General features: G+C 34.3%; 1 protein-coding gene and 1 long non-coding RNA gene across 15 annotated transcripts in view; one reads left to right on the top strand and one right to left on the bottom strand.

Annotated features, from left to right (window-relative positions):
• The window catches only part of COL11A1 (collagen type XI alpha 1 chain), a 133,259-nt gene that overhangs the window by 81,675 nt on the left and 27,573 nt on the right, over nt 1-24,011 (top strand). For all 3 annotated transcript variants that reach the window (XM_031614702.2, XM_031614703.2, XM_090146228.1), the window contains 18 exons: nt 296-349; nt 1,847-1,891; nt 2,137-2,190; nt 2,284-2,328; nt 4,986-5,039; nt 5,931-5,984; nt 7,494-7,547; nt 8,438-8,545; nt 9,227-9,316; nt 9,595-9,648; nt 12,907-13,014; nt 14,350-14,457; nt 15,158-15,211; nt 18,983-19,036; nt 19,734-19,841; nt 21,671-21,724; nt 22,642-22,695; nt 22,811-22,864. In XM_031614702.2, the coding sequence (XP_031470562.1) occupies nt 296-349; nt 1,847-1,891; nt 2,137-2,190; nt 2,284-2,328; nt 4,986-5,039; nt 5,931-5,984; nt 7,494-7,547; nt 8,438-8,545; nt 9,227-9,316; nt 9,595-9,648; nt 12,907-13,014; nt 14,350-14,457; nt 15,158-15,211; nt 18,983-19,036; nt 19,734-19,841; nt 21,671-21,724; nt 22,642-22,695; nt 22,811-22,864 (1,206 nt within the window). The remainder of the gene's footprint in view (nt 1-295; nt 350-1,846; nt 1,892-2,136; nt 2,191-2,283; nt 2,329-4,985; nt 5,040-5,930; nt 5,985-7,493; nt 7,548-8,437; nt 8,546-9,226; nt 9,317-9,594; nt 9,649-12,906; nt 13,015-14,349; nt 14,458-15,157; nt 15,212-18,982; nt 19,037-19,733; nt 19,842-21,670; nt 21,725-22,641; nt 22,696-22,810; nt 22,865-24,011) is intronic.
• Nucleotides 1-24,011, bottom strand: part of LOC116243471 (uncharacterized) — a 54,393-nt gene that overhangs the window by 11,583 nt on the left and 18,799 nt on the right. For 4 of the 12 annotated variants that reach the window (XR_016469176.1, XR_016469173.1, XR_016469172.1 and 1 more), the window contains 6 exons: nt 22,605-22,690; nt 18,958-19,034; nt 14,922-15,031; nt 14,286-14,437; nt 12,914-13,012; nt 8,426-8,522 (listed from right to left, as the gene is read on the bottom strand). This is a non-coding gene — a long non-coding RNA (uncharacterized LOC116243471). Of the gene's footprint in view, nt 1-8,425; nt 8,523-9,442; nt 9,644-12,913; nt 13,013-14,285; nt 14,438-14,865; nt 15,032-18,957; nt 19,035-22,604; nt 22,691-24,011 lie in introns of those variants that run through there. The other 8 variants (XR_016469181.1, XR_016469174.1, XR_016469183.1 and 5 more) reach the window with 8 other exon arrangements.

Consider the following 24,011-nt stretch of genomic DNA (forward strand, 5'->3'; position numbering starts at 1 on the left):
CAATTGCAGTTATTTCTAGTGGGCTGATAATGATCCTGGTGCAGATTTAATGAATAATGTCTAAGGTGAAAAATAATGTTCATTCCATACATTGATTTTTTTTAATACATTCTGGACTTAAGATGGATGGTAAGTTAATTTACAGCTATTTGTTAGAGCTGTCACACTTGCAAGTTTGACATGATGTAAAGTGTGCATCAGTTTGGAGGTATGCTTTATATATAAATTAAATGCTGGCAATACTACAGTTTTTTCTATTAATGTTTTATGATAATTGTGTTGATTTTTTATGTAGGGCTCAACTGGTTTCCCAGGATTTCCAGGTGCCAATGGAGAGAAAGGTGCAAGGGTATGATAATTATTACTTGCATGACAGTTATCTTTTGGTACTCTGTGCTATGGGAATTCACTGAAGCTGCTATCCAAGGAACTATACAAACAGGCTTTTCACATTTGAGATGACCTTTTACAGTTATGTAAAACAGGACATACTGAGTCACTAGTTCTCATTCTTGAAAGTGTTAATCTAAGCATACAGGATCTCAGACACTTTCTCGTTGAATACGTTACCACAAATATAAGTTTGAAAGACAGGAAACATACTGCCTTTGCTGAGCATCTGATTTGAGAGTATAGCTGAGTGATCTGGCAAGGACTGTATTTTCCTGTGTCACATTCATTGACTTGCTATGGTGCAGTTTACCCTCAAGAAAATTCAACTTCTATTTCATAAGTATTCAGATTTACCACAAGCTTCCTTATAGTCTGAGCTTTGAAAATGTAAAATATACCAAACAAGATAATGAACATATACTACTACCAAAGAGATACAAAATTACAGATTTTGCTGCTTTGAAGCATGTGAGGGAAAATCCATTATTCACATTCTTCAAACTTAAAATGACATACAGGCAACTGTATTGCTGACTCTAAAGCTCAACAGAATAGAGCTAAATATGTTTCGAGAAGGCTGATGAAATTTGCAGAAGTGAGAGAATGGATAGAAATTTATAGAGATTATCAACTTAAGTCAAACAAAATAATGTTTATTAATATTGTTTTTAACAGTCTATTTTAATTTGCAGCATGAAATGCAGAAATTCATGATTTTAAGATGAAATAGAAGAAAACTAATTGCATTTACATTGCTTTTGTATGCTTTAGATTGTTCTTGTGTTATTTTAGGTAGAGTATGATGTTATGGACAGAGGAAAGCAGCAAAGCAATGTTCCTTTCATCTCTGTTGGGTTAAATGAGACATGACTGCTAATCAGGATATCAGATCAAAAACAAAGCAGCAAACAGAAAAGTAAAATAATAACACATCAAAGAGCAGATTTAAAATTATAAAAGTATAATTATGTTGATCAATTATCAAGTCTTCATAAAGCATTTTTTTAAATTAATACTAATATCATAATTAATACCACCAAACTACACGTATACTTCAGTGTAAGGCTTTTCACCAATAATACAAGAATATCTGCTTTTTTTTTTTTTTTTTTTTTTTTTTAATGTAAAGTAGGCATTATCATTAATCTTGCTTAAAGGTATACACTAGTATGTGATATGCTAGTAAGACAGTCATTGTCCCGATTATAAAGATTATGTTTATAAAGATACAAAGAGATTATAAAGTACCATTCAAGTTCCTTTTTCTACTGGAAGAATATTGTCCAGAATTTTAACCTTCCTTTCATTAGAATACACAGCAATGCTAACCTAACACTGAACCTAAGGACAGGAATCTGGTTATACATAGGAATATAATAAAGCAAAAAAAATAAGGGCTACAGTATTACTATACTGTATATCATTCTGTATTAACTCTGTACTTTCTTCACAGGGATTACATGGCAAACCAGGCCCCAGAGGACAGCGAGGACCAACAGTATGTACTTTTGCTTTGCAACACAGAGGTTTTTCTATATTAATTACCATAGTGTGAAGAATGATTTTGATTTGAATTTGTTACAGTATTCAACCATTACCAAGTTTAGATGTTGTATGGAAGGCCATAGTTTAGTAGGAAACATTGATGATAAGTGGATGATTGGACTGGATGATCTTAGAGGTATTTTCCAACACTGGTAATTCTGTGATTCTGTCTTTTTTAATTTTAAATTTATTTGACAGGGTCCAAGAGGCTCAAGAGGTCCAAGAGGTCCTACAGGCAAACCAGGTCCAAAGGTAATTGTGAGCCTCATTATACAGATCAGTCGCAGGCTGTTTCTTTTAAAGAAAATGGAGGTTTCATCTTTGAACACTGTTCTTCTTTTTTAGGGTACTTCAGGCAATGATGGTCCGCCTGGCCCACCAGGTGAAAGGGTGCGTGAAAGTTATTTATATGCATGGTGTCTTTCCTGCTATATAAGAGTGCGGTTTGGTGGTGGGAGGATCAAGTTATTTTTAGTTCTCCCTCTCATCTATTTGCCTTTCTTTGATCAGACTAACCACAGAAAACAAAATTTCAATTCTAACGATGTTGCTTTTCATAAATTTAGGAATGGGTATGCTCAAGTTAGCTGAAAGCTTCTTCAAGCACAGTTTTTTATAAATAAGACGCAGAGAATTCATACACACTTTGCAATATATCCATGCAAATTACAATCGGACTTCACAAGCCTCTGGTCTTAAGAATGCCCTATTTACTGTAGCATACCACTTGTTTATGAGATTTACAAATCACTCAAGCCATCCCTAGAAGATTCTTTGTTGAAACAGCTGATGTTTTTTAGTTCTGATCAACTAAGAATTTCCTCAAACTACTTCCCATCCTTGAGAAATCCTTCTGTGCATGCTAAAATAAAATTTTCTTATGACTCTTATCAATAGAAAAAAATATAAATGCGATTAGTCCATTACACAACAGCAAATAGAAAAACAATATTAATAAATTAGATTTCTACCTGTGTGTATATTTAAGCAAATGACAAAGTATCAAGCGGAACTTTGGTGGCAAGAATAAGTGGTAAGTTTTAGTGAAACAAGAATGATGTGTCAAGGAAAAGACAGAGGAGTATGAAGCTGAGAATCAAAGGAGGAATGAGTTAAGTAATATGCTAGATAAATCAGAATTAGGCATAGTCCAAAAAAGGAAGTCTATGTTGTCTTACACTGTGGAGGAACATCTGAGGCAGGCTACCAGGAGCTGAAGAGCAGAGCCTGGTGATTAAGGGGTTTACTGATAACTCCAAGAGGTTATAAGGAAAAGGAACGGGAGAGGGACTGAACAGATCATCTTAGATGAAGGCATTCCCTGGAGATAAACTGATTAGAGAAAAAAGATGAAGTTATCATAGAGCCCCACATATGATATCACTTATTTAATTTAAGTGTGTGGTATCTGCTTTCCAATAGGGGTGAATGTCAGCCAAGAACTAAAACTGTCATTTCTACTCAGCTGAGGGTATTCTAAGTACCAGACATGTAAATATTAAACAATCTGTTTTGTCTGGCTACTGCTAAAATGAAATTCAATGACAAAAAGTAATTTTTGTTACTTTTCTAATGCTATTTCTTATATAATCCATCATTATACCAGCTTGAAATCTGCTAGACATTTTGTCAATAAAAAACAAAATGGAAATCTTCTTTCATTAAAAAGGCTCAAGATGTGAGAGCCAAAATACAATGGGAACGTTTGAGAAAGACAGTGTAATAACATCACAAAGATTTCCTCCATTGCTTTGCACTTCTTAGTTAACTCGGATTTAGTGTTACTGTATAAGATTCACTTAAGGACAAATCTCCAGGTTGGGCACAAGTGACCTCTTCTTCAGCTACATTTGTGTACTGCTTCATCTACTTCAGGAGGTTGTCATGCTCTGGCAGTCATGCTCTGTACTCTAATGAACTCAGAAGTAGCCAGGGCTTTATCAAAGGAGCTAAAAGGTAGCATAATTTGGGAGATGTGGCCTCCTGCTTATGATCCTTTGCTTCAAACTTCAAAGCAACATTTCTAACATATTTTGACAGCTGACACTTTAGAAAGCCACACATTTTATACCAAGAGTAGGATAAGGGTTGCACTGTGTGATTAGTATACATAGCTCAGCTGTGGAACAGCGCAGAATAAATAAGGTTTTTCAGGTAGCTAATCTTTGACAGCACATTAAAAACCAAGCAGTGAAAAGTCTTTTAATAAGTTGACATAGTCCCTTTGAACATATCAGCAATAAATTTTAAGAGTTGGCCTCTGTTTTGTTTGGTAACAATTTTAGAAACAGTAAACTACACTTTGTGTAAATATGTAGGTGCATAGATCTATGTCCACACATCTATGTGGACATACATGTATGTGCATATGTGTAATACACAATGTGCTAACTCATATCATCATCTTTCACTAGATTTGTGAAACAGTGCTGCAGGAAAATTTTTTTTTTCTCTCTCTCTATATATGTATATACAAAACTATAGAAATAAAATTTTCATGCATCACATTTTTTTTTAACTATCTCCACTACTTTTCATGAAAGCATGAACGTTTTTCATTCTCCCTGGTAACTTGGAAAGCTTATTCTGTTTGAAAATTTGCATTGTTATCAAAGTAGCTTGAAATACTACCAGAGAGCAGAAACTGCCGAAGATGAACATTCTATTCCGTTAATACAGGCCACCAGACTATGAATGAATTCCCATACTTTATGCAACACAGAAAATAATGTTCCTTACTCACCGTTAACTCCTACTTTATTATCCACTATTTCAGGGATTAGATAGAAATACTTCAAAATTGTTTTTTTGTTTGTTTGTTTTTTGTGTTTTTTTTTTAATCTAATTGCATTCCTTCAGAAGTAGTCTTGCTTTCAATCTGTTAGTGTGAATTGTTGTACCAATATTTATGACAGCATAAATGAGGCTTGAGACTTACAAGGTTATATTATCTACAGAGTTTATGCATTTTATAATTGAAGCAAACTTTTCAGTCCATTGCTGTGGCAGCTGGAGTAAAATTTTGCCTTTTGCTTGCTTATATATAGGGACCACAAGGGCCTCAAGGACCTGTTGGATTTCCTGGACCAAAAGGACCCCCAGTGAGTATCTTTTAAATTAAGTAGGTACAATAACAAGAATATTATTTTTCATACAATGTTTCTGAAGGTAATATTTTAAGGCTTTTTTTTAAGAGATGTTTATGTCTAGACTACAAATATACAAATTTCCTTGATACTTATGGACATTTAAGTCTACGACAAGAATTCACATGTTCAAAGTGATAATTCAGACATCATCAGTGCAGCACACATGACATTCAGCACAAAATGCCAGCCTGGAAATCCTCAAGTATCTTGATACCAAAGTCTGGGTGACAAGCTGAATTTAAGCAAAATTCTAATTCAGTAATATATATTTCCTTTTAACAGTTGATTCACTGAGGAAAAAATGAAGAGGAAGGAGACATTCAATAGTAGCAGAAATCTGTAGAAGTAGTTTTACATGTAAGCTGCAGCCTAAACTAATCAAACTGCTTTTCTAGCGTGCTTCTGCACACTTGGGTTAAGTACCAAAGTATCAAACCACCTGTTGTTTTTTTTTTTCATGCACATATTTGCTACTTTTATTGCCATTGCCCAAAACTGGAACGTCAAATACTCCCATAATCGGTGGTGTTTTTTTTAACTGAGTCATTAGTCAAAGAAAAGTGGAAAAGAAATATTTCCAAAATTTCTGAATTTATTGAAATCCATTTTGAAAATTCATGTATTTGACAGCCCAACAGTCACTCTCCAAGGACTGTTAATATGCATCAGGAAGGACACAAGGAAAATGCAAGGTTAAAACAATAGCTAAAATCTCTGCAGATAAACAAAGACTAGTCTAAAATAAAACCAAAGACATCAGAGATTCCTGCAGCTAACTATACACTTATTTCAGTATTAAGAATGGCAAAGAAATATTTTTTTTAATGTATTTTACAATTTCAGGGCCCACCTGGTAAAGATGGCTTGCCTGGACATCCAGGACAGCGGGGTGAGACTGTAAGTAAATGAGCTTCACTGTGCTGCTGTTTTAAAACTCTTGAAGTCAGAATAGTGTGACCAAAACTAAAAAAAATTAGAAGCAACAGAGAAAAGGGAAGGAGGCTGGAACTGGGAGATAATATAATGCTAGTTATCTACTGGTACAGTAAGTTAGACATGAGAAATTTTTGTTCTGCTTCCATACTATAAAGGTGAGATTACTCCCTCCTCTGATCTCTGAGTTAGTAACATCAGAATGTGCTTAACTAGTCAACAGAAGTAGTAAAAATTAATACTCAAATACTTATATCTCAGAATTAGTGAAGTGAGACTGTGCCTTGAGGCATGCTGAGAAATTTGTAAGAAATATCGTCCAAATGATACCTTGGTTTTTACACAGGTGGGGATGGTAGGAGAAAGATACAGGCTGTTAGGCAGAGAACCCTGGCTGTGACACAGCAGTAATCACACAGAATCACAGAATCATAAGGGTTGGAAAGAACCTCTGGAAATCGTCTCATCTGATCCCCCTGCTAAACTTATAGAGAATCTATTTCAGGTTCTCTAAAGTAGTTGCACAGGAAAGTGTCCAGATGGGCTTTCAATATCTCCAGAGAAGGAGGTCCAGAACCTCTCTAGGCAGCTTGTTCTGGACTCTGAAACACTCAAAGTTTTTCCTTGTTTGTATGGAACTTCCTATGTTCCAGTTTGTGCCCCTTCTCCTGTCACTGAGCACCACCAAAAATAGCCTAGCCCCATCAACTTGACTCCTGTCCTTTAGATATTTATAAGCATTTATAAGATCTCCTTTCAGTCTTCTCCAGACTGAACAGTTCCAGTTCTCTCAGCCTTTCCTCATAAGAGAAAATGATCCAGACACCTAGTAATCTCTGTGGTCCTCCACTGGACTCTCTCTACAAGTTCCCTGTCTTTCTCAAAGTGAGGAGCCCAGAACTGGACATTTTGTCTGAGCTAGCTGATGGCATGTTAGGTTTGAGACAGAGCAGCCATGGCAGCAGAGCCAAACAGAAGCACAATGCAGTAGTCATCTGTGTGAACCTCATATTCAAAGCATGTGATGCAGAAAATCTGCAGTATACCCCAAACTGGGTCCTTCTAAGGCCCGTCCAACTTAACCCACCCTCTATGCCTTTCTTTAAAAAGCATTTTTTTAAAAAATATTTATATATCTGGCTTTATGATTAATGATGTACATATGTAAAAATGTATTTTCAGCTGTCATTCAGCTACATCACCTAATCTAGTTCACCTAGAGAGATCTGTAAAACTGAATGGAAATTTTACTACTGCACTAACTCATGTTGGCTGGAACTGACAGAGCTAAGAAAGATTAATCAGTCCTTCACTTCTAAGCATATTCTGGAAAACTGGAATATCTCATTTTTATTTATATGAAGAGAAGAACTTAAGACATGGAATTTCTGTTTCTCCTCTTCATCTCGGATAAGAATTTGGCTCTTCTATATATTTTCCTAGGTAACATAGTATTCTATGATTGTTTCACAGGGATTTCAAGGAAAAACTGGTCCTCCTGGTCCTGGTGGGGTTGTTGGCCCTCAGGTACATCATTTAATTCCGTACTTAACTTTATAAAGTTGATTTTTAATGATTATATTATATCTAATGCAGAGGGCAGTTATATCTGTTGAATTAAAAGAAGTATATCAATGATTATCTTTACTTTGGTGTCAAATTATTCATAACATAAAGTTATACTTAGTACTTACCAATAGTTCCATGAAATGTGTGAATGTTGGGATTATTTTTCCACTTTTTATTTGTGTGTGTTTTTTCTTAATGTGATCATGAAGCAGAAGTCAAGAATGTGAAGTGAGTTTTCTAATGCAAAATATTTTATAAAGAGCAATAATATTATGTGACATTCTTGTCAGAGATCAAATCTCAATCACTTTTAGATTGTGGAGTGTTTTACCAACAAAGTTCAATCTTATCTGATATTACATATTTGCAGAAAAATCAGACATTTGGATTGCCTGAATTTTTTATAGATAATTTCTTTAGTGAAAGTGTTCTACTCGTGCATCTAGAGAGGAATCTTTCAACTCTCTCACCTTACAATTCATGTTATATAGAGAAACAGTACAGGCAGTGTTTCAGGACAAGCACAGTACATGAATTTACCATACATACACTTTTGTAACCTCCTCCCATGTGTGGAAATGCATTGTGTTTTAAGCTTCATCGCCTAAGGAGCAAGGTCAAGATTTCAATCTGTGGAAACTGTTCAGGCATGTCCACAGGCAAAAGGCAATGCAAGATTTATTTTATAGGACAAAAATATTTTGTAAGTCAGTTTTGCCTGGAGGGGAAGGTGAGGAATGTATGCTAACCAGTATTGTTCTGTAACTCACTCAGAACAGCTGGATATTGAGAATCTGCCCCCTCTAGACATTCAAAACCTTTTGACTGGAGTTTACCTTTGTGCTTAGGGTCCTACTGGTGAGACTGGCCCAATTGGTGAAAGAGGTCATCCAGGTCCTCCTGGCCCACCAGGTGAACAAGGCCTCCCAGGTGCTGCAGGAAAAGAAGGTGCTAAGGTATGATGGGGATTTGGGAAGGAGCAGATATATTGATGACAGACTTCTATGTCAAATATCATGTAAAACATGCTGCATAAAATCATAATTGATACATTTCACATAGTAGAATTTTGAAGACTGAAAGATTCTGCTCAAGCCAGTGATTAGCTTTTGTCAATGAAAAAATACACAAACGTATACCACACAGTTTTTATGGAAATGCATAGTAATAACATGTTCACACCAAGGTAGAAAACTGTAAAATGACATTTAAAGTAGGATGTGTAGTACGGGCTACAAGGCAGTATTTAACTTACCAAATTTAGCTCTTGGCTTACTTTTCACCACTGGGGCAAAAGAAAACTACCGATTGTCTAATTACTATATAAATCAGTCTTCCATTTTCAATGGACACTGTAACTTTTTAATGAATGTTATTTTTCAATGGATTTTTATGGCTATGTTTTTCACCATTTATATTCTATAACTAATGTTGTATTTTGTCAAAATTTGTTATAAACGTAATCATATTTATAAACTATTTTATTGATAATATAAAGATAAAAGAATTAGCAGATGAGGACATATTCTTCTTTTGTCGTTACAATAATTAAGACCTAGTATTTAATTTTCAGTACTCAGTTAATGACAATCAAATTTCAAACAATTCTGTTCAATTAAAGTGTAATATATTTTAAGGGTGACCCAGGTCCTCAAGGTATTCCTGGGAAAGATGGACCAGCAGGACTTCGTGGTTTCCCCGGGGAGAGAGGCCTTCCAGGAGCACAGGTACAATATCAAGCACTACAAACATTTGACATGGTTTCTAAATAAATGAAAACAATAGATTAATCCTCTTAATTCATAAGAACCTTCAGTTGTGTTTAAAAATGAATGCAGTAGGCGAACACTCACCAAGTATTCACCATTAAGTACCAGTGGCTGTATAACCAGAAAGTAATTTATTCAGTTGTTTCTCTGGATTTTGGTGTTCTTCCTGTTATATATGTTGCAAAAATAACTAGAATTTTCCATTGTAAGAAGTAAATATTTTTTTCATCTTTTAGGGTCCCGCTGGTCTAAAAGGAGGGGAAGGCCCACAAGGTCCACCTGGCCCTATTGTAAGTAAACATAATAATTGTATGGAAGAATAAACAATATTACAAGTGCTTAAGAACTTTGAGAAAGTATGAGAAACATAAAAAAGATCTAGATTTGGAAAAAATGTGTAATTCTAAACTTCCCTTTGAAATCCATGGGAAAATAAATTATGCAAGAATGTAAGAATGACCTACTAAAAACATTGTGTTATGAATCTACAAAGAAATTATGCATAATACAATTATTAAGAATTTTAGAACACGATGGAAAACCATCCATTACTTTCCTGACTTGGGTTTTATCATAATTCTTGTGTGAATCATACCTAGAGAAACAGTGAAACTCTTGCAAATTATGTTTGCTTGACAGCTATGTAAAATCATTAGAATTTAACTGTTTGTTACACAGTAACACTCCTCTACACTCTAGGCTCAACATAGGTGTAAATATGTATTTGTCAACTTCTTGTGGTTTTTTTTTTTTTTTTCCTCTGTGATTATGACAGAGAGAAAAACAGATACTCCTCAAAAGTGGTAAATTGTTCTCCCTTAAGTAGTTTGAGCAAGTCTTTTACTACACAGTACTGTGCTCATCAGTTGTTTACATTTAGATTTTTGTTTCCTGTTTCAATTTTCATTCTTTACACCTCTGCTGCCTATTTCACTGCAGCTTGTGGTAGGAATCCACTGAAAGGTATTTAAAGTAGAATACCTACTTCAACTTGCCTGTTCTCTGTTATTTTTATGACAGTGATGCACTGGTTGCCCACACTACACTTATCTCCAAATAGAAATTTAGATTTTGAAAAATATAGATTTTGACAACCATCTTGTCAATGCAGTTGTCCATAAATGCAAATCATTTCTGTGCAAATGAAGTGAGAAAAAAAGTCAGCTCAGCTATTCCCGTTGGTCAAGAAAGTAACAGAGGAGCTAAAATTCTGTGTTTTTCAGTAAAAAAAAAGCTTTCATGTTTTCCTACAATGATTCTGAGAATAGAATGCATTAAACAGGCAGGAAAAAAAAACAACAACTTAGTATAAAAATTTGTGCTTCTGGATTATTTCTATATTATTGGACTCTAGATCTGCTACTTGAAAAGATTTACCATAGAACACTTTTTTATTTCTTAATTTCTCAATACCTAATATGTGAATTCTTAAGATTAATTATTAAACTAGGAATGGAATGGAAGATAACGGGGAGAGTCAAAAAGGAATATCACTCCACTTCATATGAAGAACCTGAACTTTTAGAAGAAAAGATGAAACAAAAATCAAGAAAACATAGACCAAAGTATTCTCTAAAGGTCATGTTATGATTTTCTGTTAGGGATTGCCCCAAGGCTGGGTTAACTACTCAAGCAGTTGGTTAGCTTAGGTGCAATGAAACCAGACAGTGCAAGCATATCTGACATTTCAGCACACTCCCCTTTCCAAGACAGGATATTCACGCAGTAGATGTGCCAATACCATCACAGTTTCTCATGAATATGTGTCATGAAAGGCTGTGAGGGAAAAACATTTAACCTGTTTCATGACAGTTGTCTGTATTCTGATATACATATATTTGAATTTAAATTCAAATGCTCCATTTTTCTGCTTACAGGATGTATGTGATACTGTTTTAGTTCTACTACCCATGTTTTGGTTCAAATCCTGGAACTTTCTCAGAACTCGTGAACTGTATTCCTTTCATGTTAAAATAAATTAATAGAGAAATTCCAGGAGCTATTTAATAGTACTAGCTAATTTGAGTTCAGCGTCAGAGATTAAATGAGGTTTATTCCAAAAAATATTGAATATGGTTTTCAAGATACTTCATGTCACAAATTCATTCCTCTTGGGACTGCATTTCCAGCTAAGTTAAATATAGTTATAGAAAGAATCAAGGAGGAAGTTCATAACTTTTTGCATATTGTTTTCCCAATCTTTTTTTTTTTTTTTTTTTTTTTGAGAAGTAAATGTAGTTGGAATTGCAGGCAAAGGGAAAGGGTTTGAAGGGAAAATAGTTTTTTCTGATCATTTTAGGTTCACTGTACTATAAACAGTTGAGGCAGAAACAGCACCAAGTTGACCTGAAAGTATTCCATAAGTCCAAAGTTGTGGTTTGCTTTTTTTCCTATTTCATCTTTAATTACTAACTTCTTACCCTGAAAGTGTTTTCTAGTGAATAAGAGGCACAGATGCCCTTAACACCAAGTTTCAGTACATCTACAAGCACCATAATTAAACCACAATAGTTTTGTGGGTTTTTTTTTTCTCAGCAGTTTGTAGCAGACTGTGAACATCAAATATTCCTAAAATATTTTTGCATCTGTTTTTAGCCAATAGACAGTACATGCAGAAATGTAATTATAATGGGTTCTTCTTTTGCCATTTGTAATAGGAGGAGGACTCATGCCATTGGGTGATGTTCCTCCAGTTCCCTGCCAATACCAATTCCTTCTAACTAGCATATAAAGTCAGTTATACGATCTGCCTGGCTGGTACATAGATCTGTGAGCATACCAAACAAATGACTGCTCCAAGTACTGTGTGTGCCAGCTTAGAGGGATCTGGACAAAAGAAAGAGATGCATGAATGCACTCCAGAGCAAGTTTTTCTGTTTTGTTTTGCTGTTCATGGTTTATTTTTTAACGGCTCTCTTTTGTCTGCTGTCTTTGCCTTAAGTTTGTTTTATTCCCTTCTCATACTACTGTGTGGAATGCTGATGGGAGAAAGTTCTTTATAATGTCAAACAGCATTTTTCAGTAGCCCATCTAGGGATAGGATGCCCAAATTGGACTCAAAATATGCCACCTATAGGCTACCCAATTATCAGCATTGAGCTACCTGGAGCTACCTTCCTCTATCTGTAGAATTTTTCACTTGTGGAGATGCTCATTTGTTGGGCATTTTTGTTAACAATCAGTAAAAAGTACTGCTACAACTACATAATGTATACAAAAGCTATAATTACATAACTCATCTCAGAAAGTCAGATAAAACAAGGTCACTAATGAGTTTATAGTCTTTATAAGAGAAATACAATCCAAAGCCTTCCATTCTATTCTGCAGATGGTTTGTTGTTGTTGTTGTTGTTGTTTTTCTGGTTGGTTTTTGTTTTTAAAGACATAAACTGCTATAAAAAAAAAAAAAAAGAAGAAGGTGCAAAGGAGGTACTACTCTCTGAGTAGTACAGGTATCTTCTCTTCTGGCCAAAGATGTGAAATGTTGACCAAGGTCAAGAAAAACACTGCTAAATCAGAATTCTCTTATAACATTTCTTTCTTTCTAGGGCTCACCAGGAGAACGTGGAGCAGCAGGCACTGCTGGTCCAATTGGTCTACCAGGTCGTCCTGGACCTCAGGGTCCTCCAGGCCCTGCAGGGGAGAAGGGTGCTCCTGTAAGTAACCACAGAGACACAGAAAACTGTGACAACACAGACTTTTCATTTCAGAGTGTTACTTTTTACCACATTAGTATTTCCTATTAAATGTATGAAAATAATTAAATAGTAAAACATTTATTGCCATACCCTCTAACACCTAAGATGTGCTAATCTTGTTATTATCCCAACAGTGAGTAAGCAATATGCTCAAATCAGTTTTCATTAAAATTTACTGTACAGACATTCTGCATTAAAGCACAAGTATATTTGTCCTCAGCTTCCAATTGTTACTTGGTATAAATTTCTGATATGTTTTCTAGCATATCTTGTTTCCTTCTGTTTTTTTTTTTTATTGTTTTGTTGTACTTATCTCTGATATATTATGATCATCTTATGCTGCTATTTTCATTTCTAATTTTGTTTCTTTTGTAACACTCCTACAAATATTTTAAATTATCTTTCTCTTATTGAATACATTGAGAGAGTATTTCTGATAGTGTGAAACCAGTTATAGTAATCTTAAGACATACAGTACAGTAATCTTAATTCATTTCTATTATCATATGCAGATGGATTTAATATAGCTTGGAGAAAAATTCAGATAATTTGAATTATTTACAAGTTCAGTTTTATAGACATTCAGGTAATATCATTTTCCTTAGTTTCCTGAATTCAGTTATTCACATCACAATATATGCTTTCCTGAAATGAAATTATGATTTTGAACTCTATGGGCAGCAAAAAAAAGTAAAATAATCATCAGCAAAAAAATAGTAAAAAAACAAAAATTAAAAAAAAAAAAACACTGAAAAAAACAAAAACCTAACATAATGCCAGCAATTGTTGAGAGCAAAGACTTTTGTTACTTGAAATTTGTCATGAAACAAGTTATTTTTGAGATAAGGTTTTAGAAGACATGTATGTGTATCACAGTTGTAATCCTGCATGCACTCATAGGTCTGAGTTAGGACAGATGTCTTTAAGTTTTAATCTGGAATTAATTTACCCATTTAATAATACAGTTGCTACAGCGGCATGCATAAGCCTTTTTTTTTTTTTTTTTTAACAGACTCATAGTAAGAAGTATGATCTTTGTATTTTCTATGATGATTCTGAATATTAGTAAACTCATTCTTTAGAAGTTGTGAGAGATTGGAGGGAAGTGAGGAGCACAGCATTGAATTCACTCCTGCTTCTAGCCTCCACATGCATAGAAGACCTAGTGCTGTCTTAGAACACCTTTGGGTGTGGTTGGGACTGTGTTGTTGTATAGCTAATATAATTACCTGCACTGAAAGCTTAATTAAACTCCTGTGATAACGTGCATCACTTCCTTTTCTTCAAAATCAGGGTGAAAAAGGTCCTCAAGGTCCAGCTGGACGTGATGGAGTACAAGGTCCTGTAGGACTTCCTGGTCCTGCTGGTCCAAGTGGTTCTCCTGGAGAAGATGGTGACAAGGTGAATAGCGATTTAGAATCATTGGTAATAGGTTGAGAGTGTCAGAAAAATATGTTAGCAGCAGAGATGTTCTGTTAACTTCTGGCAGAATTCAGGACACAGCACCTTTTAGGATCATTTGTATTAAATATGGCAGTGTTCTGTTAGTCAGCATGGTATAAAGATAAAGACTTTGAGGTTTGTTTTTGTAATGCTTGAGTGTGATTTTCCCCACAGAGTATATTTTCTGTGATTTAATTTAATTTTATTGGTATTATTGTATAAGGTAAGCTTTTCTGACATGTTTTCCTAGCAATTTGAATTATACTGAAATTTTGAAATATTGTACACTGCGCTGAGAAAAAAGTATTTGGTCACATACAGTTAAGCAAGTCTGTAAATCACAATACTTTTGTTACAAGTTCATACCGAGGATGACAAGAGGAACACAGCCTCCTTTATTTAGATCTGAGTACCACTCTTACTTCAAAGCCAGGTCTTTGGGGCCTTTGCAGTAGAACAGTCAATAGCTGGATTAAAATGACGTACTATTGATTGATGCAGAATTGCCTCCTTTAGGCCTTCACGCTTGAAACTGCAACATAAAACACAGAATAATCATATCAAATGGAACATTTAAAGGTACTGTGATATTGGAGTCAGCTAAGTGTGAAGGAGACCATTCTAAACAAGAACTTTAACTTCTAACTTTCAATTACAGGGTGAAATTGGTGAACCGGGTCAAAAAGGTAGTAAAGGTGACAAGGGAGAAAACGTGAGTAGCAAAGTCCTCTGCCCATTTCATTCTTCATAAATAAAAGGTATTTGTGCATAAATTACTCACAGAGTCTTGCTACCTTAGTGAATAGAAACAAAGACCTATTTCAAAAATGTTTCTTCAAAATAATATTGAGTTTTAATACCATTACTAGAAATACTAAATAGAAATGCATTGTGTTTATTAGGTTCCTAGAGCTTCCAGAATCATTAAAAAGTAAATGGATAAATTCAATTCCTAAGCATCCTCCCTGTATCATTTTAATTTATTCACTTTGTATTTGAACTGGGAGAGATCAAGAATATGAACACATTATCTTACTGTGTTTAAGTCTGGATTGTGTGAACTTTATCTTTTCAGCCATAACAGTAAAGAATACAACAACTTAATAGAAAATCTACTAATTCAGCTATTTTTTTTTTTAAATATCTTATTGGAGAGTGAACTTAACTTATTCAGTATTTCAGAACAGTAAAGACTTCACATGCCATGCCTTATACAAATTTTCAAATATCAATAGGCACAGTAGTGAATTTGGGACTAATTAGGCTTCTAATAACTTAATTTGAGCTGTTTTTGGATTTCAAAATCACTGCTGCAGTTCAAGCACTTCCTCCTTCAAGCTTTTCCCACTTTAAAATTCAAAACTAGGATCAAATTAGGATTTTGTTTTCTTAACCAAAAATTCAGTCTTCTATTTCACCAGTTTTCAGTTAGCAAAACTCAGAACACAATGTAGAATTATTCACAACTAAGCATATTTGCTATCTTGAAAACACTCTGCTTGTTATAACTATATATGGAGCATCATAAAAGTAGATTACTTATGAAATCCACAGCTAATTTATGGCTTCCATAAAATCAGATGATATTTTATAGGAAGAAGTATACAACTTCAAGCAATTCAGTTTTATTATATTTTTATAGAAAAAAAAAATGTGAAGATAAAATGTCAAGAAAATGACAAGGGTTTTCTACTGCTGTTCATTTCTAAAGATAAGGCTGTCTTTTTCAATTATTTATGTGAGAAAGAAAGACTACTGCAGTTTTCAGTGCTGAGAATGTATTTTTCACAATCCTATTGCATTAGATCATATCACAAGTGCTATAATAAACTACTTGCAATGCCTTGTTTACACAAGGAATGTAATATTATACATATGAATGAGAGCACTTCTATTATAAAACCCATTTATTCATAAAACCTACACCTAACCAAGCTGTTTGGAAAATCCTGCTTCAGACTAAAATTACTCTTGCATAATCTAAGCTGTTTTAGTTTTGATTAACTTGGTAAAATTAATTTATCAAATGAAAGCATTTAAAATAATCATTTTCAAAACGACTGACTCCTCAGTTAACTGAAAATCAATTTATTTATTGTTGCAGTGGTAAACCAGCTGTGGAGTACAAAGATATATGTTCTGCTCCTCTTTGTCCCCCTAAAGAGATCCATTACATTACAGGCCCTCCATAAATAGAAAAATATGGATTTTAAAGGAAAGAGCAGAGGAAGCATATGAAGCAGGCCATGGCCAAGTTCCCCTTAAACTCTGCACGCACTCACATGCATATCTTTCTGTTCTTACCTTTGACTTGCTTCTTCATCAAGATGTTCGTCAGAGAAATCAGAAAAAAATACATGCTGCAGTTTTGTATTTCAGACCATTTTAGCTTGGCTAGTTATACTGAGCATTAGACTGTGACCAATGTTTCCATAGTGAATACTAATGTATTTGAACTCATTTTCACACACCTGCTTTACAAATAAGGTGTCTGCAGTATAATCATGTACATTCTCAGTCTCAAGGTGTAAGGCATTAGTAAATACTGTGTGTTTTCCATGAAATACAGGATCCACTGTTGGAGTCTGCTCACTTGAAGGCATGCATTTTACTCTGTTTGGAGTCCTATATATTGAATCCTATTTGCCCTCAGTTGCACTCATTCAACCCTGACGATTTCAGAATTTATTTCCTTTATTACCTTATTGCTTTCCTTTCAACATGCTGACAAATGTATATGGGGCAGAGGAAAGGCCTTTTTAGTCACCTCTGAAAGATTCTGAAGAGAAAGTAAGTACGCAGTTCTGAAATCACTGGACTTAAAGGGTAGATTTTTACAGTATCTGCACACCCATAAAATCCTCAGTGGTTATTTGCTCATCACAGCAAGGACACTGACAAGGAAAAATTGTTTCCTCTTTCCTGTTTAAGATGAGCTTGAAATATCTTCAGTTCCCTTTCTGAAAGTAATAAAAATTTAAGGTTGGAGTTTAAATGTACTATATCTAACAAAAAATACTATGTTTTCATATTCAGTTAGGGATAGCACAAATTTATTGTTAATACAATAGTAAAGGGAATCTGGATGAACCAAATAATTTTTAATTAGTCAATATCAAAGTACTTTCAAACAACACATCACATCAAAATGAGCATTTTAATGAGATTAAAAATATGTCAATTATGTTCTGGGCCCTGTAAAATGAAGGAAGAAGCAGAGGCATCCTGCAATGTGTAGAAGATGGGCATTCCAATATTTTTTTTAAATTCATGCATGCTATTTCCCTTTCTCATGGCAATCCTTCCAATCTACAGGAGCATTCCTAAGAGTGCTTTAATTTACATTTTTCACAATAAAGTCAAGAGAGCTTTGCTTCTCGTATTGCTGTTGTACATGTCATTGTTCCAAAGAGTGAAAGGAAAAAAAGAAAAGAAGAAAAATATTGTTTAAAATTTCCAGCTACCTAGAAAATAAGATGTTCTAAGATACACATAGAACCCAAAGAAAGAAATAATTTGCAAGACTTAAGATCCTTTTCCTGTAAAGGGTGCAATATTTTAACTGTAGCCTTAGCAAGGTATTCAAACAAATTTAAGCACACTTCTGCACTGAATTAGATTTTTCAAGCCAGAAACTGCAGAAAACTTCTTTGTCATCAGAAATGATAGGCTAGAATTCAACCCATGCAGAATGTAATGCTTTCTGAGCTCTTCTCTTCATAAGTCTAATCTGTCTAGTTGGTGAAAAAGCCAGATTCAACCTAGCATACCATTTTAACCATCATAAATTTGTGTCCTGAATTCCCAGATTCAGGGCTAAATTTCATCATTATATCATATCTGTTTAACTGACCGTTAAGATATGGACAGTGTTACTTAGAAAGTTATTGTTCTGGAAGACTAACTGATAAAATTAAGGAGTTCCTCAGAGATTTGTTTTTTCCCATTCTCCTGAAAAAAGGAATAATATCAAAGAGAATGTGGCTTCCAGCGCTCAAAAAGAACTTAGAATGCAGGTATTAGATGGCAAAATAAACTTTGTGCTGTCACAATAAAATATTTACAATTTCATAAAACTAATCCAGTCAACAAGTATTTCATTTAAGGGTAAATTGTTAGGTAATGATTTAGTTCTCATTAAAAGTTCAGATATTTTTAATTTTGAAAAAAAAAAAAAAAAAAGAAAAAGCCTCCATCTTGATTCATGTTTGCACAGGAGTCTACTTCAAATTTTCTGAAACCATTACAAACGTTAGCACTTTCAATAAATGCCAGTTTAGGGTTTATAATAGACATGCAAATCTGAGTTTTGAGAGCTGAACAAACTGCTTATTTGTTATGAATGGAAAAGACTTATGAATAATATTACATTCTCCATGGAGAAATGTAAAAACAATAGTGTTTGATCATGCAAATATATTTGCTGTTCATCTCATTCCAGATGCCACAGTCACTCACTCTTCCTTTTGAATGCTTGTTGCAGGGTCCTCCAGGTCCTCCAGGTCTCCAGGGTCCTGTTGGTGCTCCTGGCATAGCTGTAAGTAGCTCATTCAGAGCAAATTACAACGTTGCTAAAAATCATTTGATACTTCAAAGTTCTTACAACTACATGGTACTTTGTGCTGCTTACTCAGGAACAGATTTCAGATCACTATTAACAGTTGTGTCGTTGTGCCCTTAAATTCAGTTGTTCATTCTAAATGAGGCTGTACAGCTATTATTTATTAAAATTTCATTATTAAAAATGAAATATTATAAGCAGTGAACAGAGACAATCCCTTCAGACGACTTGTCTGATGTTTTTTTGTATCACTCAATGTTCAGGTCAGTTTGATACCGAATGCAGTCAAAAGAGATGGTCTTTTTAAAATTAATCTAGTACAAAGTTGTGGGCTTATTTTCAAAAGTTTTGAATTTTTCAGGAGTAAATATTGGTCAGACTGTGTGCTACTCATATATTACTAATATGCAGGTATTCAACAGCTACAATGTTTATGCAGTTTATGAAAGAATAGGTGTTCAGGTAAAATTAATGTGAGACTTGTATTGTTTGATCTACATTAAACCAGGACACAGTCTGTTATTCCATTTGTTTAACAGATTTCATTCATCAGGTCAGTATATACATTAGGGCTAATTCTGAGCCCTCTTCTAGTTGTTTGTCCAGTGATAACACAAGAGCTTCTTCTGTTTTCAGACCTGTGATGTTTTTGTTTCTTGCTCTTTCCAAATAGGGAGGTGATGGGGAGCCAGGCCCAAGAGGTCAGCAAGGAATGTTTGGGCAAAAAGGTGATGAAGGTCCTCGAGGCTTCCCTGGTCCTCCAGGCCCTATTGGCTTACAGGTAAATTCACGTACTGTTTTTACCCTCTACTTATAAAGAGTCATTGAAAAATCAGGAGACTGTTTTATTCAGGAATGCAGTTCTCATAGCAACAATGAGCTGCTGGGATTAAGAGCTTTTACTTTCATGTACCTAGTATTCCATGGTAAGTAGATTGCACTTACTTCAATTAGATTGTAGTAGTAGTACTTAAAGTGGATATTACATAAAAATAATTTTGTTTATAAAGATAATAATGGCGAATTTTGAATACTTATTAACTGTGAATTTTCCTAATATATAAAATATTACTTTTAAGATTTTGTTTCTTTAATGAAGGGCTTTCTAACAAAACAAGTTGAAAATCAAGAAAAATTGAAAATCTATGCACATATTCAAGTGATCTCATGATCACTTTGTGGCAATTTTACTTAAATATTGAAATGTAAAATGACAAACCACTACTTACTGCCAAAAGGAAATGCCATGTCCAATACTGTATGAAATACCATATCATTAAATCAGTAAGAAATTTTCTGCATTAGAATAAGTGTTCAGTAAATGGCTTTTGAGAATTTTCGAAGACAGAAATATCAAGCAAATGTTTAATTACCTTTGAAGTTTCATAAATACATCCTCTGCAAACTGTATAAAATGTACTTTAAATTTAATATTTATATTAACATTAGCAAAATCAGGGCCTGAGATTATATCTTTTAAAATAAGCAAAATGGCTATATAAAAACAACAACTGTGTTGTTTAATGAGTTGATTATTTAATAGTAAATAGGCTTTCACAATAACCACAATTCACTGATATGTCAGTCAAGGTTTCACCGAAGTAGACAACTGAAACTTACATTATTTTAGAAAAGGTACACCTCTGAATTTTGATGAGCCTTTCTACAGTTCAGATCGTGTCAAAGTAGGAGGACAGCTAACAAATATATATAGTGTTGATATGTTTATACTTCATAATTTTTTTACAGCTCTGTAGCAAAGACAACAAATTACACTTTCCAATCTGGTAGTAATAATTTGATACATTAAAAATAGCAGAACACTGGAGATGAAACTTGGAACCAGATCTTAATGTAATATCAATATTGTAATGTTATTGACTCTAGATTCAGGGTACTCTGCATGATACAGAAGCCAAAATTTTATCCTACATTTAGAAATGCCCAACTTAGTGGTGATATTGTTTCTAGGTGGGATAACATTATACTAGAATCAGTACTAGCATCATCTTCATTTTCCTTCTCTTCATGTTTGTTACTAGACAAACTTGGACACTTTCTTTGTAAGAAAGTTTGCATTAAAGCAGTGCAGTGCCTCTCAGCAGGATTCATTACCTCCACTGGACACCTTGCTAAGGCAGTTTTACAGCTTCCAGTACTGAGGTAGTTTAGACATTTTTGCATGCCACTTCACTGTGCTGCCTCGATCATGTTTTGTTGACATATATATGTCATAAATCATACTGTCCAAACACACGTGGGGTTTGGATAATGATGGCACTGTTCCTGAATTCAGCCACCCTAGATAGCATTTGTGTGTAAATTATTATTATTATTATTTTTTTTTAATTTTCTGTCTCACCTTGTTTAAACAGTTCAGGACTACATGTACATTTGCTGTAACATGAAAGGCTCCTTTTATGTATTGATTTATTTATTGTAATTAAATTTTGGTGTTTTGTTCTTTTCCTTCCCCTCTCACTCCTCCACCTGCCCCTGCCCAAGTTTCATATGTGGATCTGACTTGTATCGTTTCATATTGATTTATATCTCATTATTCCAGATACTCTACTAACAGTTGTTGTTTTTTTTTTCTTCCTTGATTTTTAGGGCTTGCCTGGCCCACCAGGTGAAAAAGGTGAAAATGGTGATGTGGGCCCAATGGTGAGTTTTTCTTCCCCACTGGTCATTCTCACAGTAAATATTATCCATGTATTACTATCTTTTCTCAGAAACTCACTATTTGATAAGCTACTCCTGAATTCTCTACTTGACCATGAAACTTTTTTTTGTATTGTGAGCTATCTCTGGGTTTCATTTTGCATTCCTGAATCCATCTCCTCATCTTTAACATGAAGATTTATGTAAGAAAATACTCGGAAGTACCTATGCGTGTCTGACAGGACAAAGCAAGAGGGGTCAGGAAAGAAGGAGAATAAGGAGAGACTACTGCACTGGAGAATTCAGAGCTGCTATTCTGAAATAAGAACTTCAGGGCATTGTTACCATTCCATCAAGGATCAGTTACACTTTTCCACAGGATTGTAATTGCAGGCTAAAAGATAGTAAATTTTTGCTATGTTTACATCGTTTCTCTGGGTGATCTTGAGGCTGTATTTGTTGAAGTGTTGTGATGCCTTCTGGGGTGGTCCTGACTGAAATGCAAGCTGTCTATCTAACACACATGCATCCAACAATTGCCAGCCAGCCTTTTTTTATTCTTGCCCATCTGTAGTCATCATGGTGCAGTACCATCACATGGCTGTTAACAGATAGATAAGCGACTCTGGGGCCCTTGCACAGTGGAAACTGTATGTAGGTAAACTGCAGGGAAAATGCAATTCAGGAAACCAGTCTTCATGAGTCCTAATCTGGTCATTTTAAACTCAGGTACCATATAGTTTGGATCCCTCCTGAATTCATGCATTGGGCAGAAGTTCAACTCTGCTATTTATGTGAAACTCTGAAAACTAAAATTCCTCTAAAGGTTGAGGATAATGTTTCTAACTGGCAAACAACAACAACAAAGAACTACTTATCTTACCTTTTTTTAAATATACCAAATTGTCTCTTCGATACAGGGTCCACCTGGTCCTCCAGGTCCAAGAGGTCCACAAGGTCCTAATGGAGCTGATGTAAGAACCATTTTTTCTCTTAACATTGCTTTAATAACTGCTTAATAAACTGCTTAATAAGCAGTATATTTGGGATAACTATATTTGGAATAACTATCATCTTGTATCATCATAGGGTCCTCAAGGCCCCCCTGGCTCAATCGGCTCTGTTGGAGGTGTTGGGGAAAAGGTGAGAATATTGATAATATCATTTCTAGAAAGAGAAAACATGGAATATACATTTTGTTTCTTCTTTGGTGTTAAACAGATATATTACAGTTCCCAAATAGCCTTCATTGACTTAATAATTATTAATAGTGATCAAGCTATCTAGTTATACTTCTAATAGCAGAATTACTATGTTTGTTTCTTTTCTTTAATATTTTACATCACAAAAGTATTAAAGAGTCGAGAAAGAGTCGAGGAGAAGAGTAAAGCTTATCAGTGATTAACAAGTAAGGCTATAATGATTTCCTCAGTTTCACAGCTTGATGTTTACAGTAACGTGATTGGATTCAAGAGTATATTTCATTTTATACAGCTTTACCTTAGAATGCCATAAATCCTTCTATCTGGAATGTTAAGAATATAAGCTATTATCTAATGTATCAGTGGTAGACTAATGTGTCAGATGTGAAGCAGAACTGAAATGTCAATACATATTTATTTCTCATAGAAATATATACTGTTCCAATAAAGTCAAAGGCCAGAGAATCGTATTTGAAAACTTGACTTAGGACTGATACTCATTAGTCAAAATTATTTTCATTGCTATTTTTAGTTCTCTATTCAGAAAATTTGCATATGTTTTTGTTTTTTAAAAAAATTCTGTATCTTAACCTAAAAAAGTTGGAAAATAACTTTTTTATTCTTTTTCTTTGTTTTGTTTTGTTATTTATTTGAATCGCCAGAATAAACTATTTTAAAATGCAGAGCAAACACAAAATTCAAAAGCGATTCTCTTGAAATCCCTACTTTCATATTTATTTTAACAATTTAGACAACCAATTTCAGCCATATCCTAGGTGAAACCATAAAGCATTTCTTTGTAATGCTACAGATTTAGTATAATTTTTTTTCCTTAAATCTGGGTCAGGCAGCTGGAAAGCAGATTCTGAAAGCAGTATAAAGTGAGGGGAAAAAATGGAAATATATACAGTCTCCCATATAGGTAATTTGTTGAAAAGCTATGTAGATTGTTCCTGGGCATTTAAATATTTGCTATAGAATATCATATACATTCAATAAAATTCACGTCAATGAATCCTAGAAATGGCATTCCTAGGAATGCCAGTATTGACAGTTGTCAATTCAGAAAAAAAAATGGTATTTCTACC

This window comes from Phasianus colchicus, chromosome 9 (assembly GCF_987193195.1).
Source record: "Phasianus colchicus chromosome 9, bPhaCol1.hap1.1, whole genome shotgun sequence".
Taxonomy (NCBI): domain Eukaryota; kingdom Metazoa; phylum Chordata; class Aves; order Galliformes; family Phasianidae; genus Phasianus; species Phasianus colchicus.